This window comes from Scomber scombrus, chromosome 21 (genome assembly GCF_963691925.1).
Source record: "Scomber scombrus chromosome 21, fScoSco1.1, whole genome shotgun sequence".
In the NCBI taxonomy this organism is placed as follows: Eukaryota; Metazoa; Chordata; class Actinopteri; order Scombriformes; family Scombridae; genus Scomber; species Scomber scombrus.
Window position 1 is genome coordinate 21,738,953 of NC_084990.1, and position 12,078 is coordinate 21,751,030.

At 37.8% G+C, this 12,078-nt stretch overlaps 1 protein-coding gene across 1 annotated transcript; it reads left to right on the forward strand.

The window, feature by feature from the left end:
• Window positions 1-3,204: 3,204 nt before the first annotated feature.
• Window positions 3,205-12,011, forward strand: LOC134003776 (kelch domain-containing protein 1-like). The gene is made up of 13 exons (XM_062443110.1): window positions 3,205-3,306; window positions 4,742-4,812; window positions 5,100-5,217; window positions 6,071-6,183; window positions 7,217-7,307; window positions 7,485-7,583; window positions 8,449-8,523; window positions 9,063-9,121; window positions 9,375-9,487; window positions 9,717-9,789; window positions 9,931-10,015; window positions 10,718-10,797; window positions 11,876-12,011. The coding sequence occupies exons 1-13, from the start codon at window positions 3,205-3,207 to the stop codon at window positions 12,009-12,011; spliced, it is 1,215 nt and encodes a 404-aa protein (XP_062299094.1).
• Window positions 12,012-12,078: the final 67 nt, after the last annotated feature.

Consider the following 12,078-nt stretch of genomic DNA (forward strand, 5'->3'; position numbering starts at 1 on the left):
GAAGGAATGAGGGAAGGAAAGAAGGAACAGTCAAAACAGACGGGGTCAATTTGACCCGGGAGGACGACACAAAGGTTAATACAACTAAAATAAATTACATAAATAAAGGAGAGCATAGAGCAATGTTAAAAAAGAACAAGAAACAAAGAGGAAGGAAATAAAAAGGTAATGTTAGATGGAATATAAGAATAACAATAACTCAAATGGTACTAATTAAAATAGTACATAGTAAAAGTAGCTTAAAAAGAATACAAATATGTAAAATACAACTATTAAAAGAAGTGCAGTAGTGACTGATAGAAAAACTAGTTAAAAGCTAAAACAAAGTGAAAGTATTTAGTGAGTTTAAGGCACTTTTAGACTAAAAAAGCTGCTTCAGGATTATGCATCATACATTATTTTTTATTGATTGATTTTCTCTTCAGTTTGTGGTTTTAGCGTTGTTGTTCTATCTCTGCTGATATTGTCATCGTGTGTTGTACTTGTACACCGCAGGCTTTGCTTGCGTTGAAAGTTGCACTTCAAAGCCAAGCAGCTATTAGTAAGGAGGACAAACAGTGAAAGTCACCCACAGTAATCTGACACTAATCAGCTTTTGGGAAATTTAAAGACACATAAGAGCTGAGGACGGTTTTAATTAGCCAGACGTAGTAATCTACCTTACTTTTAATAACTACTAATGAAAATAAACTTTAATTTCAGGCCTGATGTGAACTACTGTTACCTTTCAAACCTCAAAAGATTTAATGTCTGACCCTGTGAGTGTGATTAAACGCTATAACAAAATACAGTAAATTTCATATAGTAATGTACCGTTTTTCATACAATACACTTGAATACTGTAAATGTTGATGCCTTTATGTAACAAGCAATAGCAGCCTTCTGTGTAATCTTAATTTAAGGTATAATACAGTTTTTGCCTCATTTGAGCAACATGTTGCATCAGGTCCCACTACCTCATTTAGCACATATAGTCAACATTAAAAAAAAATTATACATTAAGCAAAACATATTCAAGATAGATGGAAGAATAATAACAGGAAGAATATAAGAAGGCGATTTTCACCCTGAAGCACTTTATAAAGCTTTTCTAAAAGGTGCTATGTACATAAAATTGTTATTATTATTACTGTCAGAACAGTGTGAGAGAGAAAACAGACTTACATTCAAAATGTGCAATAAGTTGGCCATTTACAACAGAGAGAGGTCGCCATCAGTTGCAGCAATATCACAACAAATATCCCTCCTGTTCTCAACTCAAAAATTAGGTGTATTTTCTTTAAATGAGGCCTATTGACCATCATTTCCGCAAAAAAAGGGGGAAAATGGAGTTGGCTAAAAAAGGTCTAACACAGCATTGGGTGATAATTTATACCTTATGCTTTATATACAGTCAATTTTGACCCAGGAGGACACAAGTTGGCCATGATGATATGACTATATTGACTGTGTAAACATTTAGTCACTAAAAGTAAAGTGAGGATACTCTGAATAATGTCTATTTATCAGTTAACTTCATGCAAAGTATTGTAATGAGAAAAAAAAAAAAAACTAGGAATTGCATGTGATTGCTGACAGCTGTAATTGATTGCATTGTACTGCAGGAAGCGGAATAGTATTGAACGTCTGACACTAATGTTGCCTGCAGGTGTGATCAAACCTGCAACTTCATGTTTATAAGAAAGCTTTGCTATGCACTCATCTGACATGTGACCCAGCAAACTGAAAGCAAGATCAGACTTTGATATTTAGACTTTGCATAGAAAAATAAGGGTTTGCAGCTCTTGACATTCTTATGAGATTAAAAGGTCGCTGGATTCACACTGAATGATGATGCATGATAAACATAAAGCAACATGATAGCACACATTCATTTGTATTACAGCTCATGAGAGAGTGACAAAACTATACCTGCTATATTAACATGTTGACAGAGAGAGAAAGGAGGCTTGTGGAAACATTTTAAGGTATAATATGTGCTTGAGGGGTTAAAACTTGTTGAGTGAGATGTCTAGAAGTTTTTTCTGGTCACATGACACTAACGAAGCTATGCAAACAGCTGGAATAAAGCCGTCACTTTGGACTAGAATTGCTCCAAAAGTACAAAAAGTGTCAATGAAACAGTTTGATTAATGAACTGAGGACTTTAATGTAGATCAGTGATTCTCAAAGTGTTATTTTCACTATAATTGCATCAATAAGTAACACAATGACACAGTTTATGACTATTATTGGTCATGGGATTCATACACTTTCTGTAATAGAACATCTAAAAGCTAAAATCCTCTCATATGGGGGTCCGTGCTCTAATTTGTGCAAGTTTAGGAGGTCCGTGACATGCTGAAGACCTGAGAACTACTAAACTACAAGCTTGACTAGTTTGAACTGATAACATTTTTTCTTAAATCAGCATCAGATCTAACAGGATGTAAACATTACTACTGGAAACCGCCCTACTTGACTTTTTCATTTCCTGCTGCTACTGTCCGATTTTTTCTTCCTCAAACGAGCCTAAAGCCTGCTGTCTTTCATTGCTTCTCTCCTGATTGACACTTTAAATGAAACACAGGTGCAACTAATCACCTAATGATGTCTGCCTGTCATCTAATGCACCTGACTCACCTTAATGAAATGATGCAATCAGTTTCACTTGTGTTTTAATGAGCCAAAAATGTATATTTATGTTAATTCTGAGCATATTTGCCTGGATGTACATCACTTTATTAGATGTAAACTAAAAAAATAATGTGTAAAAACTGAAAAAAATAACTAATAAACAACAAATAAATGTGTCATATCTACATAATGGTTCAATTGCTGAATATATGCATATATAATTGAATTAAAAAGATAATAAAATAAATATGTGTCACCCTGAAGGTGTTTAAATGAGCTGTAAGTGTGTTTTTTTCCGCCTCCGTTGGTTTGCTGCTGGACTAAACTTGCATAACAACAGGGGATCATGCTAATGGGAGGAGTAAGTAAGGACAGCAAGCCTGAAAAACACGTTTCGTAAATGCTCCAATCCATTCGGCTTTTCTCCTCGCAGCCGGAGAAGCAGATCAGCAGGTCTCTGTTTCCCTGAGTCCGCAGCATTCCTGTGAGCAATCCTCCCTGCTAAACTTTGTAGTTTGTTTTTATAGCCTATGTGAGTAGGTTGCCACACAAGAGGGGGGAAGAGTTTGGTCTTTTTCTTTTTAAGGGATGGATGCTGCGGACAGAGACGCACCGGTGAGCCAGCTGGAGAGGAGTAGCCACACTGCGTTCATAGACAACAACACGCTGCATGTCTGGGGAGGTTTCCAGGTAAGAAAAACGACAGTGTGAGTTTACCTGTGCAGGTGTATCCACGTCAAGAGATAAACAAGCCTTTTTTTTTTTTTTTTTAAATCCTCCTTTTACAGCCAATGAATCGATTAGCTGCCAATTATTCAATTACATGTCCAAATTATCTGATTCCAGCTTCTCAAATGTGAATAATTTCTTCTTTTTTAAAGTCTACTATGATTAAAATTGACTATATTTGGGTTGTGGGTTGTTAAATGCAACTAATGCACATTTCCAATTAGAGAAAATGTGATAATAAGCTAAATGGGAGTTTACCTGGGGCCCCGAAATCACCTAAATTTGACCCTGAAAGAAAAAAAAAACAAGTCAAGCTTCTCAAGTGTGAATATTTTCTGGTTTGGTTTGGTTTGGTTTGGTTTGGTTTCTTTGTGACAGAAACTGTATATCTTTTGTGTTGAGGACAAAGAAAGATATTTGAGAACTTCACCTCAGGCTCTTGGCAAGAGCATTTTTTCACCACTTTCCTTTTCAAGTACCAAGCAACTAATTGATAATGAAAGTTGGTTGCAGGACCCACTTTGTCTGTTTCTCTTAACTGCAGAAAATTGAAAAAGAAAAGCAGACTGTTGCATCTTTTTGCATCTTAATTGTTGCTATGGTAACAAAATCCATCTACAGTTTTCACTAGATCAGAAAATTCCCAACTATTCTCAGGAGCAATTTATGATTATTTTCATGATTTAGATTATTTTCTCGATTTTAAGTGTTTAACTGTTTCCCAAAGTCCAAAATAACATCTGTAAATGTCTTGTTTTGTCCACAATTCAAATATATACAGTTTACAATCACAAAATCAGAAATCGGGGCCCCAAGACAAATCCCATCTTACTTTATTTTCACTCTTAAGAAGAAGCACTCAAAACTTTTTCTGAGGTAAAACTTTTAATATCAGACAGTAAAAGTCCGGCATTTCAATTTTTTCCTTTTTAATAGTGAAGTGTAACAGAGAGGTATCGACACTTAAATTCACTTAACATCGGTTTAAGATGAGGCTTTATTCTCATATAAAGATGGATTGTTTTAATTAATATTTTATTAGTTATGTTTTGTGAGTAAAATCTGAATCTCCAGTATCTATTTTGATGGTCTTTTGTATGTTATTTAGGTGTATAAGGAGTTAAAATAGTAACACAATTTAATATTATCACATCTAAACATCATAATAAATCTATAGCTGTTTGGGCCATTTTAGTCGGGGGTAGTTGCCGAACTTGCCTTATGGTATAAAGTCCGCCCTGTTTCTTATTTAAAAGTGAAATTATGTCACTCTGTAGCCAAACGCTGGTGGCATTCTGGTTTCCACTTGCAAGATAAAGTCAGAAGTACACTTTTGTTTTTCATACATGACTTTAAAAAAAATGTTTTTATCTCCTTTTTGTTTCCTCGTCAACAGGTAGTCGCTGGAAATGATGTCATCCTGCCCAGTGACGAGATATGGCTCTGTGATTTAGACAGCGGGACGTGGTGAGATACAGAAAACAGGCTGTTTTATCAGCTGAGATGAACACTGTGTATCCTTGACATGTAGGCCACAGACGTGTACGCCTAGAGCATGTTTGATAAAGTTAACTCTTTTAAAAGTAAAGACGGTGATTAAAAAGAACTTTGATAAAGAAATACGACTACTGTTAAAGGAAGGGGAACATTTTGTAGTTTCAGTTGAGTGTTTTGAGAACATATTTAACATTTACAAGTGTTCAGTTTGCTTTGTCCTCTCTTTTACGTTTTGTGTGCGTGTCTTTGTGCGTCAGGGAGCGGAGGGAGATCACCGGCGACATCCCACCGGACTTATCAGGCTTCTGCGCCTCTCATCTGAACGGCACGCTCTTCATCTTTGCAGGATGTGGCCCCCTCGGTTGGACCGATCAAGTGAGTCAAAAAGCAGCCGGCTCCAGCTTATCCTCGAGTTTGTTATCATTACATTGGAGTGACAAAGCTGAGTGTCAGTTTTTCAGGAATTTATCATTATTATTCTTTTGAGATAGAATGATTTTTAACTGAAGCTGTGATCTTGAATGTATCATCAAATGAAAGACGTTAGCTGGAGATGACACATCAATTTATAAGAGGTGAACCAAAATGGGGGAAAAATAGCTGTCTTAAGAAAGATAATGTGTCATTTCAAGCTTCATGAATAAGACTCACAACTTTAAACATTTCCTGAAATACCTCCCTGACTATTGAATGGAATGCCATGAATTGAGTTCATTGGTTTAGAGCTGCAGCAATTAGCTGATTAATAGAATGACTGAAAATTAATTACCAGCTATTTTAATAATTAAATGTGGATTTGAATACACTGATGTTTGAGAATTTGCTGGTGTGAATATTATAATTCCCCCAAATATCAAGAGTTAGTCTATACATCACAATCTGACCTGTTGGGTTTTTTTTAATTCAACTTCCACATATTGCACAATTAACCTGGGAGGCACAAAAGGAACGAAGATGAATCGTAGTAAACTTGTTTTGAAAGTGAAGGCAGTGTTTTCCAGATGTTTTGTTTTTGTAAATTATTCAACCCTCAGGGTGTTGACCCAAAAAAAGGCAACAGATTATGATCAAACTCTGAGGACACTAAATATCATCTATCTTTATTATCTGGTCTGATTCTGCAGAGATGAATAATAGACAGGATCAAACCAATGCATCCTTTTCTTCTCGAGGTCTCAATTTGATTTTATAAAGGAAAGTCTGACTAATTTATCTTTGCTCTCTGTAGATGTTCACCGTGGATCTCACAGAGCCGCACTGCTCGTGGAAGAAATTGACTGACATCAAAGGAAGCACACCGTCACCACGAGACAAACACTCCTGCTGGGTACACAGAGACAGGTCAGTCCTTTCTGTGGAAGATCACATGACGAAACGCAAACGGCCCATGAAGAAGAGCTGAAGCAGCGCATGTAAACAACTGGAAACAAGCTCCAGCTGAGCCTTTTTTTAAAGGATCAGTATGTAAGATATAGTGGCATCTAGTGGTGAAGTTTGCATCCAACTGAAAACACTTCCCCTCTCCTTCCAAGTGTGTAGGAGAAACTATGGTGCCTGTAAATCTCGTGACAAATGCAAAAGGCCCTCCGTAGAGCCTGTGTTTGGTTTGTCTGTTCTGGGCTCCCGTAGAAACATGGCGGTCTCCGTGTAAGAGGACCCGCTCCCTATGTAGATATAAGGGGTCATTCTAGGGCAACAAAAACAGTGATTTTTGTTTTCAGGTGATTTAAAAACGTGTTAAAACATACTTATGAATATTATATTTCTGCAAATGTTGTTCCACTAGATGCTACTAAATCTTACACACGGAACCGTTTCTTTCTTCTTCTTTTTTAAGCTTTTTCACCCAATTTGTATCCTAATTACACATTCACAGCTCTGCGGGATGAATGGCGGCCTTTGAAACCCCAAAAAGTGTCATGGAATTTCAGAAAATAGACATTTTTTAGAGGGATTAGAGCTGCAACAGAAAAATGATGTGGAACTACTCCTGTGATTGGGTTATTATTTAAAGAGAAAAGTGCTAAAACTCTGCGGTTCCAGCTTCTTAATGTGAATTATTTCTGGTTTCTTTAGTCTTCTATGATAGTAAAATGAATATATTTTTGGCTGTATACAAAACTTGACATTTAAGGTTGCGTATAGGCCTTTGGGAAATGGTGATTGACATTTTTCCACAACTTTCTGACACTATAGACTAAAGACTAATCAACTTATCAAGAAAGTAATCAACAGATGAGTTGATAATGAAAATAATCCTTAGTTGCAGTCATAGATCTTCTCCTCTTCATGATTTTCTTAGTGCTTTATATTAAATTTGTGTATAGTTTCATGTTTGAATTGACAGTGAGAGTATTTTGTTCCTTTGCCGCAGATTAATCTACTTCGGTGGATATGGATGTAAGACCATAGGGGAGGTACGAGACACAGGGGCGTCAAGCTTCGTCGTCGAAGAGATGTCCTGGGTAAATAATGATAGTAATACAGCACAGAATAACCTCAATACGACAAATATAAAAAAGCATGTTTCATTTTTTCTTATGAGTATCTTTTTAGCAAAATTAACAAAGGTGATTCATTGGTTGTAGGTAACTATAGCAACATCATCTTTTGATACTAACTATTCCAATCTTCCCATTCAGGCCACAATTGGAAACACGTTATTTAGGTTCTGGGGTTGGAACAACGAAGTCCACGTTTATGACATACATACGTCTACGTGGAGCACTCCACAGACTCGGGTGAGTAGAGCGACATGATGAGGCTTTACTATTCTTTATTACTCTGAGGTGCTATTTGCAGCAGTGCTTTAAGCTAAATGCTAATGTCAGTGCTCACCGAGACAATTGGTGCGTTCCATTTGTACTCGGATGTCGAGATTTCTCAAATCCCAGTTGGAAATTTCAACGGGAATGCCCCCTGAAGTCAGGTTTTTTTGACTCGGAAGGTCACCAGCCCCAACCTCAAAATCTAAGATGGCTGCCCCATGCATCAACAGTGTGAAAGTTGTAGTAATATCCTGTTTTTATTTGCACTTCTGTCTTATGCCTCATTAAATCAGTCGTACACACAGCACTGTCCAACTTCTATCTGTGGGCGTATGCTACGCTGTTTGTATGAGCAAAATGTGCCGCTTTCAATGCCCAACTTGGCTAGAATGGGGTTTTCTGACTTCTTGAACTGGGACGATTCAAACTTGGGTGTCACGTTATTCCCATCTCCATCTTCCAACTTCTGAGGTAAATGGAATATGAAACAAGTCATGTTAACTGAGCACTAAACTAAGCACAGCTGAGTCTAACAGAAGTCATGGGTTGCAGGTGTTTTGGTTTTTAAGATATTGCAAAAACACTAATTTTATATGTGGAGGTGGTGCTACTAGAAAAGTCAAGTGATCACCAAAGTGAGAAGCATTCATCCTCTGGAGATCATGAATGTCAGTACAAAATTTCATGGCAATCCATCCAGTATTGTCAGCCATGGAGCCTTAATGCAGGTATAGCTAAATAATGACCGGAGACTCTTTATACGATGGCTGCATGAGTTTTAGGATGCATTTATGATTTGTGGGGCATGAATGTAGTGTTTTTGTGTTGTTTTGACTAGGGTCCTGCTCCTTCTCCCAGAGGCTGCCATGCCAGCACCCTTCTGGGGAACAAAGGTTACATCTCCGGTGGCGGGGTGAGCTAACCTCTGCACACTCTACATGTTCAGAAATAGGTGGACACTCCGGTTCTGGAGCTGTTTGTCATGTTTTGACCTGCATAGTTTCAATTAAGGGAAATCTTAACGTTGCATAGAGTCACGTTTTAGACAATAGTGTGCTTCCATATTTGAGGCAATAGTTTGGGGAAAGCCTTTTCCTGTTTTAATATTCTGTTCCTGTTGTGACGCGACTAAGCCCCCCATGCACAAAGCCAGGTTTATAAAGACATGGGTTTTCTTTGAATTTGGTGAGGAAGAACGTCACAGTCACATCCAACACCTCTGAGATGAACTTTAGCACAGATTGTCAGCACGGCTTTATCGTCTAACATCAGTGGCCGACCTTACAAATATTCCCATGCAGCAGAGATATCATAGAAAGCTTCCCCAGAATAATACACCAATACGTTTGACAATTTAATGAGTTTTTATAAAGGGGTAGCAGTCTACTCGTAACATTTAATGGGAACACTTTGGGATTATTTGCTTATCGGAGAACTGATTTTGTTTTTCAGGAAAATGCTGAGCTGGACTTGTTCTGTTTAGACCTGGAAACTTGGACCTGGACTAAATTGTAAAACTTTCTTTACTTTCTCTCTCTCTCACACACACACACACACACACACACACACACACACACACACACACACACACACACACACACACACACACACACACACACACACACACACACACACACACACACACACACACACACACACACACACACACACACACATCATATCCAGCAGCTATGTTTCATTTCTTTCCAATTTCTTTCTAATTACTAACTGCAATTGCTCTCTGTACATGTGTCTCTCCACCAGCGAGACCCCAGCATCCTGTACACCTCTGGGACGCTCCATGCACACCATGACGTCCATATCTGATCACTCACTCTTCATATATGGAGGTCTGGGCACAGACGGGATCACTCTGAGTAAGTCTAAGTGCTTTATTTGTAGATTTAAGTGTCCACACTGCATGTCTCGTGATGCTAAATGTTGAAACTAGAAGGAAAGACATTTTATCTGCATGATTTTTACAATCGTCGATACCCTTCATCTGCTTTTATGAACAGTGCACACGATTAAAAGATATATCTTTTTTTTCCCAGAGGAGTGAAAGTGCGTTCATCTGTATTTTAACACAAACCTCTTTTCTTCTAGATGACGCCTGGCAGTTTAACACGCTCAAGAAAGAGTGGACCAAGATGATACACCCACACAAGGACAAGCCCAGGTAGTTAGTTTGACTTTATAAGTAGTATAATTAGACGATACAGTGTATGAAGCTACAATCTCAGCTGAATCAGTTTCTCTGTGAGAAACCTGACAGAGGTGCTTCCTTGTAGTGTTTTTGTAAATCTGTTTACCTCCACAGGGTGTGTCACAGCGCCTGTCTGGGAAGTGACAATGATGTTGTTGTATTTGGGGGAAGCAGCAACTTCTGCATCCGCATGGACTCGGTATGTGATGAGAGAACTTGTTTTGCAAAGTCATTTTTGTAAGATTTGATATGTTCGAGCTGTTGCTTAATATTCAAAAATAGTCGCTATTTGAAAGATTTTATTTATAGCTCTGCTGCAGTGCCCTTTATTGAGTGAAATGTGCAGGATAATCCCTTCATTCCTTCTGGTAATGCTAATTAAAGCTACGTAAATGTCAAGTGGGCTAATTATAGACCAGTGACTCAGTGAAACGGTCGCATTAAGAAAGCTTAAGTGGTTTAAGGACTCAAAGTGTGACGTGCACTAGTGCTGTAATGTGATGATTTCACACAAGAACACAACAAATAAAGAGACGTATTACTGCTGTACATAAACAAGAGCTCACACATGCCTTGAAGCTTTGTGAGGCTAAAAAATGGGCACAACAACAACTGAGACTAACGAGATTGTCATTAAATTGAAAATATTTGATCACAAACTGAAGTATTTGACAAATTTTGACCTGATGATGGCGCCAGATGTTCTGTTGGACCCAAGTGGGTTAGGGTTATTTTCACCCATTACCCATTTTTGCCATTTTCAATCCACAACTAGGCCTAAAAAATTACTTTCTATAATTTTAAAAGGATAAAACTTTAAACGTAGAAAACAAATACCCAAATTTCATCAATTATCTCTGCGATTACAGTCTATCCTCTTCTCAATCCTCTCTGTCATCAGGTGGCTGTTATGAGAGCTCCATCGCAGGATCACTGCAAAGACGTGTTCATGTTTCAGACTCAGCCGTACTCCCTCTTCAGGTACGATGAATAATATCAAGAAATCCACGATAACTACGTATCAGCTCTGAATTCCTGTTTTGTGATGTGTTTACTGTAACTTTAGTGGGGAACAGAGTTGCTATTATAACCTCTGTTGTGTTACTTGTTGATCACGTGGATTTCTAGTTCCCACTATGTGCTTCATGTACACTGGCAGCATGATTTACGTGTTTTGTGCATTCACATGATTAAGCAACTTTAACAAAGTCCACAGAGACTCTTTAAACACTTGCTACTATTTATACTCTCTGCTGACTCTGAGCTGCACAATTCCCCATTGGACCAGTGTGGCAACAGAGGACGTGCTGTTATGCAAATGAGCTTTACTTGTTATGTTTGGACGGGCCAAAGGCTGCGGCGTGTTTATGTGAAATAGTCAGAATTTAAGTTGAGATGAAAATGTTGAAGTTGTATTTAGTTCAATGACAGAAGCCTTGATGATAAGAAAGCTCAATTTCTGACCAGCCGATGAAGTTTGGTACATTTTTGTTTTGATCAATAACTATTTTTTTTTTTTTTTTAGCTCAGGTAATGTGAAGGTTTTAGCTTTTGTAGATTGAAAGATTCTCCTCATTCTACAATGTTGGTGTGAATGTGATCTCTCATTAGCACTAGTAAGATAATCAAGGTTACATTTAGAGCTGCAATGATTCATCAATCAAGTTTTAAAATGTGAGAATTTGCTGCTTTTCTATAACAATAAATTGAAAAATGTTGTTTTAGGAGAGTTTATACAAGACATTTGAAGACATCAGCTTATGCTCCAAGATTCTTCAGTTCTCTGATGTTTCAACAACCAAATGATTAATTTGTGTAGAGCCTTAGTTACATTTTGGCTTCGGAAAAATGATTTTTTTCTTTTAAAATAGAAATGGCTACACTCTATTTTTAAAGCACCAAATCACAAAAGTTATCTCAAGGCACTTTTCACACAGAGCAGATCTAGACTGTAGTCTTTTTAATTTAAAGAGATCAAACTTTTGCCGGTCCCTTTGACCGGTTGAAAATATGCTTATTCACTTTAGAAACGTCTGAATGTTTTTCTCTTTTCTTCCAGACTGTGTGAGGATTTCATAGGAGGAAACCCGGAGCTGTTCGGGAAACAGCTGGACTGGCTGCCGTCTAAACTGCGGCACAAAGTTGACAAGAGAGTGGCCTTTTTCTCCGCTTTGACGAGAGTTCCGACAGCTTAAAGAGGACAGATGTTTTTTAAAAGTGATTCTGAGCCACTCATTTATTACAACCCCCCCCCCCCCCCCC

Excerpts from the sequence above, each read along its gene's own strand:
- LOC134003776 (XM_062443110.1), top strand. The coding sequence starts at position 3,205 with ATGGATGCTGCGGACAGAGACGCACCGGTGAGCCAGCTGGAGAGGAGT. Across the intron at positions 4,813-5,099 it reads GATTTAGACAGCGGGACGTG|GGAGCGGAGGGAGATCACCG; the intron begins GTGAGATACAGA and ends TTTGTGCGTCAG. Across the intron at positions 9,790-9,930 it reads CCACACAAGGACAAGCCCAG|GGTGTGTCACAGCGCCTGTC; the intron begins GTAGTTAGTTTG and ends TTACCTCCACAG.